Source organism: Lissotriton vulgaris, chromosome 12, assembly GCF_964263255.1.
Source record: "Lissotriton vulgaris chromosome 12, aLisVul1.2, whole genome shotgun sequence".
NCBI classification, from domain to species: Eukaryota; Metazoa; Chordata; class Amphibia; order Caudata; family Salamandridae; genus Lissotriton; species Lissotriton vulgaris.
Window position 1 is genome coordinate 609,259,144 of NC_141700.1, and position 15,483 is coordinate 609,274,626.

A 15,483-nucleotide genomic window follows, 5' to 3' on the forward strand; every position below is an offset into this window, starting at 1 on the left:
CCACCTCTCCATCCGGGGGGCTAATGGCTCCAATAGGAACCTGGTCCACATTAGTCCTCAACATGCCTACCCTGTTTCCAGCTCTGTGCTGATGTGTTGTGTATTCCCTGTGGTTGAGGTTCCCCAAGCTATCATTTAATTTCTACTGTGACCTCATAAGGTCTATTATCATCCCTCTCCTTCCCCCTGCCGTACTTTTGAGTTTTTCAGTTTCCTTAAGCTATGCTCCACATCTGTAATCTCCCTTTCCAGCGCCCTCCTGAACCGTCCTGTTGTCTAATAAGTAGGCCACAAACCACCACCTTATAGGCGTCCCATTCCACTTGCGTATCCGAGGCTGTGCCGTCATTTTCTGCGAAACATTGTGTAATATAGTCACATCTTATATCTTATATCGGGAAAACTTAAAAAGTCTAGAAGTTGTGCCCACCTTTGCCAACTCCACCTCTCAGGTGGAGGAGGCGAAGTTAAGCACACTTTTCAGTCCCCTCCATCTTGAAGATGTTGGGACTACTCCAATCAGGACTAGGTCTAGTCACCCCAGGGACGATGCCCATTGGCCCTACCTACTACTCGACCTAGAACGCCTCCAAAATTTAGTATTTAGGTGGCTCCTCCAAACCTAGTACCTAGATTCCTGCAAGCTACGAAGAAGACGCCATGCAGCAAAGTCCGATGAGAACTACTGACTTGGCCCCAGCCCTACCGGCCTGTCTTCAGCTTTAAAGACCGCACAGATATGACGCCTGTTCAACTTTAAAAGATAAAAGGAAAAGTGAAACTGTTGTAGAGCAGTATTGTTTGGGCATTTCTTAGGTGCGGGAACGCAGCGCCTAACTTCAATATGTCGGCACTCCCGCACGCTGTGTTTCCAAACATCAGTGTTGCTAAGAAACTCTTCAACATGGGAACTAGTTCCTAGTTGTATTTATAGAATACTTTTTCTGCATCTAGGCTTTTGGCAAAATAGAGAGGAAGCGTGCTGCTATAAAGAAACATGGATGAAACAGTTCAGGTGAAGGTGGTCCAGAACAGGCTGCTACTGGTACATAGATTCAGTCCATGATTTGGACCTTTTACAGTTTATAGTTATTAAGGCAATGGGAGCAGCCTTTGTGGCCCGGGTTGGTGAACCAGGCCCACCGATTGCCCGAATCTTGATTCCTATGACCCTAATACTGACCATTCAGAAATAGATCATCACAGGGGCAATTATATACAGGGCTCAAAGTTAAAGTAGGTGCTTGCCCATACTAGAGAGGGAACTTATTCTTCCCAATTACGGGAAACCAATTTGAGGAAGATTACGTTTTCGGGCAATATAGAAAGAAGGAATGTGTATCGACACCAGTTCTTAAGGCCGTTCATGGATTTCTATTCAGAGAATAGTCTGATGTTGAGAAGACTGGGTTTCCAATGTTTTTGTCTAAGAGTTGTCTGTTCCATAACTTCCCTGAGGAATTTCTTTCCGTAGTGAAAGTTGACTCCCTCATGGCTGTCTTGGCATCTAGTGGCACTCATCACTGAAGATTCTTCTCCTGCAGGTCAAGCTGACAAGAAGGTGCAGGGGCGATAAAAAAGAAATTATTCTGCCTCAAATTTAGCAATATAGACTGGAGCTTACACCACATTTACAGTTCAGTCCAGTCTCCACGATTTGCAAGTGTCTGCTTAAGAATTGCCACGGGGTAAGGATGATCTGGCCAGGCTGGGAGCCAAAGAGCAGCAAGTTCTATTTCTATCGGGCATAACCTTTCACTCCTTGCCTGCTGCTTCAGTGTCAGGTTCTGCTATCTCGACCATGTGCCATAATTGGGTGAGGGACTGGAAGATAGACAATTCTGAGAAGGCCCTTTTAAGGTGACTACCCTTCAGTGGTACAGGGCTCTTTAGTCCCCACCTGGAGGATCTTGTAAAGATATCCGTTGAGGACTGCAAACCTTTTACTCCAGTTAAGCCACCCTCGAGAGGTAGAGGCTTTGGATTTCATGGGTCTTTTTAAAAAAACATTTTTTATCGACTAGGAGTTCTCAGCAGACCTTTCACAGCTTTGGTCTTTTTGCAAAACGATCCTTGCAGCAGCCTGCGATCTCTCTGGCTCCATCAACTATTCATAAAGCATGGCTCAGTCCCAGGTGGGGAGAAGAATAAAATCATTCTTTTAAGCCTGGGAAGAAGACATCTAAGATGTCTGGGTTCCTCAGCTAGTGAGGGATGGGTACAAGATAGTGTTTGAGGCATAAGAGCTGCAGATAGTACACTTTTGCATAGATCCCCATCTGGTGTTGGGCTCGGATTCTTGCACCTTGTTGTTGTCTTGTAAGAATTCTTTTCCAGTCACGAGATAGGTGACTCCTTCCTTGGATGATCGTGCGCATGGGCATTGACTCCATCTTCAGATTGTTTTTTTCCGCCATCGGGTTCGGATGTAACTTATGCGCTCTTGTTCGGCACCATATCTCCAAACTGTTTTGACACACAAAGCCATCATGAACTCGACTGCATTGTTTTTGATCGCGTGACCTTCGACACCCTCCTCAAATATTCCATTCCGGCGTCAACGCCCCCAGGGTGGAGCTAAATTTCCACTCAGTGACCACCACAAGGTTTGTAACCTGTGTCTCTCGTCCGAGCATGACGAGAATAATTGCCAGGCCTGCGCCTCCTTTCGATCCAAAAAGACCATCCATGATCGCCGGGCCGGACGACACCTCATGGTGCAACAAGCAGCTGCGGTACCCGTGGACATATTTGATGAAGGCTCCGATGTCCCAGAAGAGGATTGTGAGGATCTGGAAATCGTGTCCAAAGCAGATGACTCCGACTCAGACCACCCCATCACTCCAGGTCAACGAGTGAGTACAACTGCCCCAACCCCAATCCCACCTCCAAAAAAGAAGGCCCTGGTCAAGACTTCGCCTGCTGGCCCCAGTCACGACCAAAAACAAGCTTCAAAAACGCCGCCCCCGGGCCTGGCTCCGAAGATAAAGGACAAGCCTTCCGGTAGCTCGGTACCGAGCAAACCGCATATCACTGCACGGAGCACAACCTACTCCCAAAAAGACCTTGGCACCGACCATCCCTGTGCCAAAGGAAAAAGGCATCGGATCCGAAACCGAAACATTCAGAACTGAAAAAGATTTAGGCCTCCACATCAAAGCTAAAGGACCCAAAACCACCTTCCAAGGCTCTGGAGCAGAAATCCAAACCTCGCTCTGACCCGACAAAACCAGCACCGAAAGTATCTACCGAAGAGGAAGAACTTTTTCGACTGGATCCTATCGATCCAAAACAAAAAACACTCCACATAAACCTTAAAACAGGACATGTGTCTACTGTTCCACACAACCAAAGGAAATTGGACACCCCAGGCATTCCTGCAGTGCCTGTAAAGAAGAAGGACTTTGCTACATCACCTTTTCAACCCTCTTCTCCTGTTCTTTCTACTAAGCCGGTCTCTCCTCCTCACTCTCCTATACTTCCACCAAACTCACCACTACCACCAGGTGATGATGATTTAGGAGATGGGGAGACAACACTGACCCTTTTAATGACCCTCATAGCGATACAGATGTACCACAGGACGATTATGATGACCCAGTAGATCCTCCAGACCTCCCTAATCCTCATGTATATCCAACAAAGCCATCTTCCCCAGATGACCATATTGGTTTTAATCAGCTTGTAAATAAGGCGGCTCGGTCCCAATGGAATCAGACCCCGCAGAGGAGGTGACCTTTTTACCAGACACCTTTGAACAGCCACTAAAGACTGTACAAACCCTGCCAATGTTAAAAGGTGTCATTAAACATGCCCCTGACATATTCAAGTACCCTGTTAGGACTAGAATTCTCAATCCAAGAATTGACAAAAAATATATAACCCGCTCCCAGTGATCCCCCCTACATCAACGGTCAACTCCCTTTAGATTCACTAGTGGTAACTAACGCTAGAAAACGTGCCAACTCTCAAACCTCCGGTGATGCGCCACCTCAGGACAAGGAGTCTAAATTATTAGATGCTTCTGGCAAACGAGTTGTTGTCCAAGAAGCTAATAACTGGTGGATAGCCAACGCACAAGCATTACTTGGTAGATATGATAGGGCTCACTATGACCAACTAGACATCTACCTGATCAATATAAGACCAAGCAAATGATTTAATTCAAGAGGGAAAATTAATGACTAATGCATCAATCAAATGTGCTCTTGATGCAGCAGACATCCTCTAGGGCCATTAACACTAGCTTGTTACTCAGACGACATGCCTGGTTGCGCATCTCTGGCTTCAAACAGGAGGTACAAACAACTATCCTCAATCAGCTGTTCAATCAGCAACAACTTTTTGGACCGGCTGTAGACACCGCTCTAGAAAAAATGAAAAAGGACAAAGAGACTGCTAAATCCATGGGAGCATTGCAGTCTCCATCCACACGTGGTTCCTTTCGACGCTCCTTCTATAGGGGAGCATCCAAAACATCAATGCAGATACTGCTTCATACAAAAACACCACACAAACAACCCCCAACAGGGGATATTTTAGAGGTGGATACAGGGGAAATAGCATCAAAGGGAGAGGCCGAGGTAACAATAGCACTCACGCCTCTCCCATTAATAAGCAGTGACTTCCCTCCACTCCCTCCAGACCATCCCACTCCGGTCAGAGGGAGAGTACCTGTCTGGAATTCCATCACTACAGACAAGTGGGTAAGACAAATTATCCAGTATGGTTACTGCCTTGAACTTACTGCTACTCCACCCAACATACCACCCAAACAGCGCTCAATGTCTGGGGAACATCTAACACTCCTCAAACAATATGTTCTTTCACTGCTTCAAAAACATGCAATAGAACTAGTCCCCATACAACATCGTGGAAAAGTGGTTTACTCCCTGTATTTCCTAATCCCCCAAAAAGACGGGACCCTAAGGCCAATACTGGACCTCAGACCTCTCGATTTGTACATACAATCAGATCATTTTCACATGATCACTCTTCAGGTTCTTCCACTGCTTCAACAAGGCGACTTCGTTGCCACAATAGATCTGAAGGACGCCTACTTCCACATTCCCATACACCCTGCTCACAGAAAATACCTGAGGTTCACAGTAGACTGCCAGCACTATCAGTTCAAGGTCCTTCCATTTGGGGTCACCACAGCACCCAGGGTGTTTACAAAGTGCCTTGCAGTAGGAGCAGCACAATTAAGAAGACAGCAAATTCACGTATTTCCATACCTGGACGACTGGCTGATAAAAGCCACCTCACACAACCAGTGTGTTCAACACACTTCTCAAACAATTCAACTGTTACACTACTTGGGGTTCACACTGAACTACACCAAGTCACACATTCAACCCTCCTACATACATCAGTATCTAGGAGCCACAATAGACCCTTCCAAAGCTCTAGCATACCCCAATCCAGCCAGGATAGCCGGCATGCCAACCCTCATCAACAGGTTTCAGCCCAACACTCTCTTCCAGCACAGGTGTTTATGCAGCTCATAGGAATGATGGCCTCTTGAATTTTCATCGTACCTCACGCAAGACTTGAGATGCACCCTTTACAAGAATGTTTAGCACATCAGTGGAATCGGGCTCAAGGACAACTTACAGATCTGGTGTTGATGGACAGCTGCACACTTCACTATCTGCAGTGGTGGAACACACAAAACCTTTCGAAAGGGCGGACGATCCTAGAGCTGATTCCACAGATAGTGCTAACAGATGCATCACTCTTCGGCTGGGGACCCCATCTCCTAAACCATACAATTCAGGGTAGGTGGACCACTCAACAAAAAGTGCTTCACATCAATCATCTAGAACTTCTGGCAATATTTCTAGCCTTAAAGTAATTCCAAGTACATCTTCTCAACAAGACTGTCTTAGTCCGGACAGACAATATGACCGCAATGTACTACATACAAAAGCAAGGGGGAACACATTCTCTGCAGCTCTCTCGCCTAGCGCAAAGCATATGGCGATGGGCCATTCCACAAAACATATTTCTCCTGGCGGAACATCTTCTAGGAGTAAACAATCAAATAGCGGATCTGTTAATACGTCGGACTCAACAAATACACGAATGGGAATTTCATCCACAAGTTCTTCAACCTTTCTTCCAAATGTGGGGCCAACCAGACATAGATCTGTTTGCCACACATGCAAACCCAAAATGCCCAACCTTCGCCGCCAGGTTCCCACACCCATTGTCCAAGGGCAATGCGATATGGATGAGCTGGTCAGGCATATTTGTGTATGATTTTACGCCACTCCCACTCATCCCAATATTAGTACGCAAGCTCAAACAGTCTCTCAAAATGATCCTAGTTGCTCACACATGGGCACGGCAACCATGGTTCACAACATTACTTGAACTATCACTAGTTCCTCATCAAAAACTACGTCTCTCCCCAAAGCTGCTGATGCAGAACCATGGAGAAATAAGACTCCTAGATCCAGCGCAACTGAATCTAGCGATCTGGCTCCTGAAGTCTTAGAGATCGGTTACCTGAACCTCCCAACGGACTGTATGAATATTATTAAGTAAGCCAGACGCCCCACTACTAGAGCTTGCTATGCAGCCAAATGGAAAAGATTTGTTATTTACTGAAAAAACAACAAAATTGACCCATTAGATGCTTGAATACAAAACATCTGCTATTTGCTCCATCTACAAAGATGCAATCTTGCATACTCATCAATCAGATTACATCTGGCTGCCCTTGCCGCCTACTTACAAAACAGACAACATTTGTCATTGTTTCAAGTACCTACTATCAAAGCCTTCATGGAAGGCCTTAAAAGAATAATTCCACCCAGACTGCCAACATATCCGGTGTGGAACCTAAGCATTGTTCTTACTAGACTCCTGGGTCCCCCATTTGAGCCTTTACACAAATGCAAATTACAATTCTTTATATGGAAAGTAGAATTCCTTGTCACAATCACCTCTCTTAGGAGAGTAAGTGAGATCCAGGATTTAACTATACAAGAACCATTTGTACAAATACAATCAAACTAAGTGGTTCTTAGGACTAATCCAACATTTCTTCCAAAGATTTTTTTCTGCTTTCCATCTTAATCAATCAGTAGAGTTGCCAGTGTTTTTTCAAAACCCTTATTCAGTAGCAGACGGAGCTCTTCTTACGCTTGACGTCACTCCAATAAAAAATTATGACACAAAAAGAGCTTTACTTTATTGCATAGACAGGACTAAATCCTTCAGAAAAACAAAACAACAATTTGTAGCTTTCTCTTCACCTCATAAAGGCAACCCCATCTCCAAAGCTGGAATTTCCAGGCGGATAGTCCAATGTTTTCAAATATGCTATCAAAAAGCAAAACACACTTTAACAATTCCCACTAGAGCCCATTCAACACGCAAACTAGGGGCTTTCATGGCATTATTAAGGAACATTCCCCTAGAAGGCATTTGTAAGGCAGCAACTTGGTCTACTACACACACCTTCACCAAAGACTATTGTGTGGAGGTGCAGGCCAAGCAACAAGCTTCTGTGGGCCAAGCTGTTCTTAAGATACTTTTTCAAACTACTACAACAGATACAGGTGACCACCGCTAAGGGAGACACTGCTGTACAGTCTATGCAAAAGTGTACTATCTGCAGCTCGTATGCCTCGAACGAAAAGTGCTACTTACCAGTATCTATCTGTTCTTGGCATGTAGAGCTGTAGAGTAGTACACACCCAACCGCCTCCCCGGGACCTGTATCTGTACCAGTTTTTATCTTAATTAGATACTTACATGGACATCTATTTCTTACAAACTCTATCATTTCCCTTCATGGCGAAAAACAATTTGAAGATGGAGTCGATGCCCATGCGCACTATCGTCCAAGGGAGGAGTCACCTATCTCGTGACTACAAAAGACTTCTTCCAAGACAACAATAAGGTGCAAGCATTCGAGCCCAACACCAGATGGCTATCTATGCAAAAGTGTACTACTCTGCAGCTCTACATGCCAAGAACAGATGCATACTGGTAAGAAGCATTTTCCTTTCCATTCACCCAGAGAACTTATTTATTAGAACACTCCCCCCCTCCACCCCCCCCCCACCCCCCCACACACACACAGTTGAGAGAAGCCCCAAGCCTTGAAGAATGGAATACACAATCTTCTTGTGAAGGAGGCATTATTCCGATACTAGAGATAGAAATTGGACATGGATATTACTCAGTTTTGTTATTGGTCTAGAAAAGCTCAGGAGGTTTCGGCCCATCCTGGATCTGAAATCTGTTAACCAATTCATTTCCCATCAGAAATTCAAGATAATGGACCTCCAAAACATCCTTCCTTTCTTCTTTCCAAGCATGTACTTGGCATCCATTGATTTGTTGGATGCATACTTACATATTCCTGTGCACCCCCCTTCTCAGAGATTTCTTAGGTTCTTTACTTTGGACTACAATTTCAATAATGTGTGCTCCCCTTTGGTCTTTCTTTAGCACCTAGAGTCTTTACTGAAATCATGGCACATTTGATAGGTAACCTTGCATTCCTTGAGGCCATTGGCTTACCCTTACTTGGATTATTGGTTGATTGCTCTTCCCAAGGGTCTGCAAGTCATCAATGTGATGTGCCACTGTCTTCAGACGCATGATTTCCTGTAGAATTTCAAGAAATCTCACCGTCTACCCCCTCAAGAGCTTTAGTTCATTGGGGCTCTGTTCATCACAAGCCTGGGAAAGGTATTCCGCGTGCCTGCCAGCAAAAGCTGAGGTCACAACCCAGAGCCTTGTTACCCCATCAGGAAGCCTCAGCAAGAGACTGGTTCAGGTTCAGGGTGGCATGGTGGTATCATTGCTCCTTGTGCCTCTGCTTCTCCATCTTTTTCTGTTGGTGTGCCATCTCCTTTCTCTGTGGGATCCAGCATCCCAGAACTATGAGATTCGGATTCAAGTCTTGCTGTGCACAGTTCAGAAGTAGCAGTGGTGGCTTATAGTTTTGAATATGGGCAAGGGACTGTCGCCACATCACTTTCCTCAAGCAAGAAATATTGTGACATACTTATGGTTTGGTGAGAGTCTTAACCTTCTGCTTAGAAAGAAGCCCCTTCCCCCAGAAAAGTGGATTTTTTATTTGTCACCTTCGGTTTGGCAAATAAAGGTCAATGACCTGTGGTTTCCACTTTAAGCCATTGGGTAAAACAGTAATTTCAATAGCTTATCAATAGGCTGACCTTTCTCTTCCAGTATCCATTCAGGGCCGTTCAACAAGAACAATTTCCTTCTTCTGGGCTGCATTCAAGGGATCATCACTCAGACATTTGCGCGGCCACTACTTGGGCCAGTCACCAACTTTGATCATTATAAATTGATAATTGGTGATGTTTTTCCTCTTCCTTTGGCTCAGCTGTCCTTTCTGCAGTACATTAGTTTGTGATGACTCTTTGTAATTTCGTAAATAAATTCACTGGGTGTAGCATTGACTTATGGGTGAAGCAATTTTTTCTTTTATTTGGGTGTACGCTCTTTTCGCCATGACTGTTGCAAGGAAGGTAATAAGTTGGTTACTTACTGATAATCTTCATTAATCTTTCTTGTCCTAGACCTACATTCCCTCCCAAGGAGACAGGAGGAAACAATTGGTTCCAGTCTCATACGGCTTGGTATTTCAGGACGTTCTCTAGTCAGGTTCTGCCTATATGGATTTGGAGGCTTGTGGGGACTTTATTGGTTGGGGCATGAGTATGTTTTAATTATTTATGTGGGTGAATTCTGTGTGCAAACCACTGAGTAGCTCACTTCATCAGGAATGTGATGATAAAGACTCACTCAGAGTAATGAAGATTTCTGGTAAGTAACTACTTAGTCATTAGCAGCTAAAAGGTCAGCCATTGTCAGAGGTAGGTTGCAGCAGGTATATATCTACTTCAAAGGGCATGCCACTGTCAGCTCGCTCCGTTGAGTCTGTGGCAGATTTTTCTTGGAGCTGTTACTCCATGGAAGAAATAATGCTTCTCTCTGACAGATCCGGTGTCTTGTTTTTAGTATTTCTGCAGGAAGACATGAGTAGATGTCCTCGTGTTGCTAACGTACCATGTGTAGAATCTCATGGCAATTCATACAGTCTTGTATACATTTATATATACACAACTTAACAGTAGGCCTTAAAAAACACTCTTTACCGTAGATATGTGAATGAAAAACACATTATCTTCATAAAAAACGAAAAATAAGCAACAGATTATTATGTTGTTGTTTATATAATGGAATAAAAGCAGTTTGAGGCCAAAGGCCATAGTTCTTTCGCAGACACCAGTACACATGATTGCATATACGCGCAACAATCCACCATAGTGATGGTAAGGTTTTTCTGAGGGCTGGAAAAACCGTTTTAGTGGGTGTCTGATATTCGGCATGCTATATACTGCAATATGTTTGTGAGTTGAATATATGAAAGAAAGCTTCATTTTTGCTTTCAGGACAGAGCAGAAATTTGCGGACCACATGAAGGAGAAGAGTGAAGCCAGCAGCGAGTTCTCCAAAAAGAAGTCTCTACTGGAGCAGAGACAGTATTTACCTATTTTTGCCATCCAGCAGGAACTCCTAACCATCATCAGGTATTATTCATCAATACCTCACTCTCCAGTGCAAATATTCAATCTGCCACATCATTCCCGCACCCCAGAATTGACCCACACCATCTGTAACTCCTGCAGCCCTCCTTCCTTTGTACTACAGTTGCCAGCTATGCATACACTAATGCCACTTATGCACATTTCCAAAGCAGTCATCTGCAAACTCAAGTCTAATAGTTCCACTTCTACGTAACCAGCACACTTTTTACCTCTCAGCAGTAGCTCCCTCATTTCACCATGCATGCACATCTGGAGACATACGCACCTCTTAATTCCAGTACAACAAACCGCACTTTCCCCAGTATTGGAACTTTCATAGATTCCCATGCTTTGTAGCATTCCCCCGTCGTGGGAATGGGAGCCTCGGTAAATAGAATATCCCATAGAAGTAGGTACAAATGAGAAAACTAGGCCTCATCTCATTTTGTAGCATATCCACCTTTTTTTTGTAAAAGAGACCAAAAAAGTTGCAACAACCAATCAGAAGAGCCTCACCCCATAGAACCCTCCTGAGAGAGCCTCAGAGCCTCAGATTTTCTACCGCACGCTAAGGGAGTCTCCTCTGAGCTCTGCCCAGTTTGTCTTTCTGCAACTTGAAAAATCAACCTTTTTTTCTCAAGATGTCGGATAAAGAGAAGAAAGCCTTGTTCAAAGCTTGTTCTACCTGTTCAAAGAAAAGACTTTATGTGGAGGACAAGCATAAGGATTGTATATACTGCTTGTACCCGGACCACAAAGCTACTGATTGTAAAATCTGCAGGACCTTCTCTACTAAGACATTAAGGGACAGAGAAGGAAGACTTCTGACCTGGCTGCAAAAGATGAAGTCTAGAAAAGAGGTCATTTCCAGCGACAGCGAAGATTCCTCTTCAGCTTCCTCCTCAAGAAGATCTAAAAAGAGGGGTAGGTCTTCCCCTTCAACATCTGCTGAGCCTTCGTCTAAGACCTCTCAAAAGACCTCTGATAGGTCTAGTAGGTCTAGTCCCCGAAAATCTCCTCACCGAGGTGCAAAGGAGAAAGAGGGGTTGGTGTCAGAGGTGGTTTCTTCACAGAAGGGGTCTCAAGGGCCTTCTGTTATCTCTCCACCACCTGGGAAAGCAAAAGGTTTTAATAAACCTGTTTCCCTACCTCAAGAACCAAAATCGGACAAGAAAACCCACTTGTCGACGGTAACATCTTCAGGTACGTCAACGACGACGAAAATCCAGAAAACTGCTATTTCTGCACTGTCGACAGGACCGTCGATGACGACAGCCTCGACGATGGCTGCGTCGACGGCTGGAGCTTCTTTCTCTTTGTCGTTGATGAGACTAATCTCCTCGACGTCGACGATGATGACTCTGACAGTGGTGTCGACGACCACGAAGACGACGTCGACGATGGCAATGACGGCTGCCGTAATACTGAAGACGACGATGACTCTCTCTCCGTCAACAGTGCTCGTCGACGACTACTCCATCGCCAGCGTTGTCGCCGACGATCCTGTCGACGGTGATCCCGTCGACGGTACAAAAGGTCAAAATCTCCATAGAAAGACGCAAAATCACACCGGACATGACATCCCCACGTAGATTAATGCCCTTGCCTCAAGCCTTGCTTTTAGAGGAGGACTATTCAGATGATGATGATGATGATAGTCCATATGGGGACGCTTATAGCCCATCTCAGCCCCAGGTAAAATACCAGGACTCTGACTCTGATGGCTACTACGAGGAGGAAGAACATCCTCCTCCTAGAGAGAGAATGCAGGATCAATCTCAACAGGGTATGGTTTCTATGCCTTCTTCTTTGATAAATTACCTGCAGATCATGTTAATGGATTACAGGAGTAGATTTCCTTCCCAAGCCTCCGAATCCATTCAGCCACCTCCTTCACCACCGCCACCTTCCTCTTCAGCTGTGGAGGTTCAGCCAAGAGGACAAGAACCTGCAGAGGAAAGACATGGTGTCACCTCAGAACAGGTGTATGGTGACAATGATGGCGATTCCTCTGATGATGGCGAAAATGTAACAGAGGTCCCAAATCCTGATACAGAGTTGGACGATCACATTATTCCAGATCCACCTTCTCCTTCACCGGATCCGGTAGACTCACATCCAGCTGACATAGGAGGTTCCCATAACCTCATGGAAAAAGCTTCAAAACGGTTTGGACTTCCAGTTCCTATGGTTCAATCAGACTGCTTCCTCTATGACTTCAAGGAGCCATACAAGAAATCAATCTGCTCTATTCCCATCATAGAGCATGTTTGGTCTGAGGGTGTGAAGGTCATGCAGTCTCCAGCAACCGTTGTTCCGGTCCTACCGCGGCTGGAGAAAAAGTACAAGGCCCCTGATGGTAGTCCTGCCTGCCTGGTTGGCCAACCGAGGTCGGACTCCGTGATCTCCCAGGCGGTGCAAAGGAAGTTAAAGATTTCTTCGGCCCCTCTGGCTTCTCCACCAGATAAGGAGGGTAGACGCCATGACAATGTGGGCAAAAGATTTTCTTCAATGTCAAGTCTCCTGGTTCATGCCTCCAATGCACTCGCAATTTTGGGACGATATCATCGGCAAATGTTGTGCGATAGGTCTCCGTTTGTTTATCAGTTAGCAGAGAGTGCTAAGGCGGATGCAAGGAAGATTTTAGAGGAAGGGGAGCGCTCTTCCTCAGAAATAATTGACTGCGCCATGGACATAGCCACAACTGCTTTTCGTGCCTTGGCAGGTTCGGCTGTACTAAGAAGACAGGGCTGGCTTCGGGCTACCTGGTTTCGCCCTGAGGTGCAAAATAAGATTTTAGATTTGCCCTTTGATGGTGATATGCTTTTTGGCGAACACATAGATGATGCCTTACAAGATATCAAGAAGGACACTGAAACAGCCAAGTCCTTAGGCACTCTACAATACCGTAAGGTACCATTCCGAGGGGCAAACTGCAAGAGTTTTCTAGCTATAGAGGAGGATACCAACAACGCTACTCCTCATATTCCCAATCATCACAAGCCTACAAGCCACAATATTCTCAGAGGCATGGCCAATCTGCAACTTTCTCTCACCAACCAACAAAGGTCGACAGGGTCACCAGGGGAGAGATTAATCTAAACAGCAATAGCTGCCTCTTGGCTCTTTCTACTGCCCCTCCGATAACATCAGTGGGGGGCAGGATTTCGCATTGTCTACTCAGCTTGATGATCATTACATCAGGCCGGTGGGTCTTGAATATCATTCGATTTGGCCACACGTTGGAGTTTCAATAGCTTCCTCCTTCCAGAGCTCCTCGCCCCACCGAGCCAAAACATCTGCGACTTCTACGTCTCGAAGCCCACCAACTATTCATCAAGGGGGCAATAGAACTGGTACCTCACTCTCAAAGAGGCGAAGGTTTTTATTCCAGGTTTTTCCTGGTTCGCAAGACGGAGGAAAAGTGGCGTCCAATATTAGACCTAAGGGAGCTCAACACCTATCTCATAAAGCTGTCATTCAGAATGATTTCTCTTCAAGACATTTTACGTCTTCTCTATCCAGGGGACTACATGGCAACTCTGGATTTAGAGGACGCGTATTTCCATGTGCCAATCCATCCAGCTCACAGACGAGATCTACGCTTCACAGTAGCCAGGAGCGGTACAAAAGGGGGTGGTGATGGATGGAGCATCTGAATCAATCAAACACTCACACCCAGTCAAAAGATCTGGGTTTAATCCATCACCGTTCTTTAGCCCACTCTGCCACCCCAGTTCAGACATGGCTATATGCAAATCAGTCTGACCCTGTGCCTCATGGGAACAGTCCAGCCCAAACTGCCAAGCCAGGTCTTCCCTGGACCGGAAACAAGCTTCCGAGGACCGGTTTCTGGCATTCCAGCCGTCTTCAGCCCGGCTTGCTTGAATCCAGTGGCAAAGTGAGCAAGGGACTCACGTCTGAGCATACCCTGCCACACTTATGGCGTAAGCAGGGATCACCATCGAGGTTCACTGGGGAATGCTCTTTCGATGGCCTGGTCCGGCGCATTTGTTTACGTCTTTCCTCCGATAAATGTAAATAAATGTAAATGTACATGTATTTATATAGCGCAAATCACCAACCGAGGTCGGTATCTAAGCGCTTGCTTAGGGAACCCGTCCTGGTATTCCCCTGTGAGATAACCCCGGCAGGGTATCCACAAGGTGAAAGCCAGGCATCCCACCGCCAGGGGCCGTAGTGGAGATTAAGCAAGCTATTGCCCAGAGTCGCAGAGTGTGAACCCGTGAGTCGAGTAGGCACCGGAGCGAGAATTATCGAGTCCGTGAAATTTTACCTTACATTCTTTCTCTTGCTAAGTCAGGTCTGGCGCATTCCTCCATCAAAGTACACCTGGCTGCTATCTCTAGATTCAGGCGGACATCCTCAGGTCCTTCTCTTTGGTCTGCAAGAATTATCAAACAATTCCTGAAGGGCCCCTTTAGGGTTTTTCCTCCAGTCCGGCCCCCACCTCCAGTCTGGCAGCTTAATTTAGTTCTGGCTCATCTCATGCGAGCCCCATTTGAGCCAATTCACAGAGCGGATTTTAAATTTCTTTCATGGAAGCTGGCTCTTCTTTTAGCCTTAACATCGGCTAGGAGGATAGGTGAGCTCCAGGCACTCACTATTGTGGAACCTTTTCTGCAGTTCAAGAAGGACATTCTAATCCTTAGAACAAATCCAAAATTAATTCCAAAGGTCCCATCCGATTTCCATTTGAATGAGCCGGTGGTTCTAAAATCTTTTTTCCCTCGACCAACTTCTCCAGCAGAAAGGTCGCTGCATTCCTTGGATGTCCAAAGGTGTTTGAAATTCTATCTGGAACAGACAAAGAGTTTCAGGAAATCTTCTCAGCTCTTTGTTTCTTATAGTGCTCCGCGGAAAGGATTTCCTCTTTCAA

At 45.5% G+C, this 15,483-nt stretch overlaps 1 protein-coding gene across 2 annotated transcripts in view; it reads left to right on the forward strand.

Annotated features, from left to right (window-relative positions):
- The window catches only part of DHX38 (DEAH-box helicase 38), a 1,070,683-nt gene that overhangs the window by 554,249 nt on the left and 500,951 nt on the right, over nt 1-15,483 (forward strand). For both annotated transcript variants that reach the window (XM_086945550.1, XM_086945552.1), the window contains exon 12: nt 10,449-10,586. In XM_086945550.1, the coding sequence (XP_086801676.1) occupies nt 10,449-10,586 (138 nt within the window). The remainder of the gene's footprint in view (nt 1-10,448; nt 10,587-15,483) is intronic.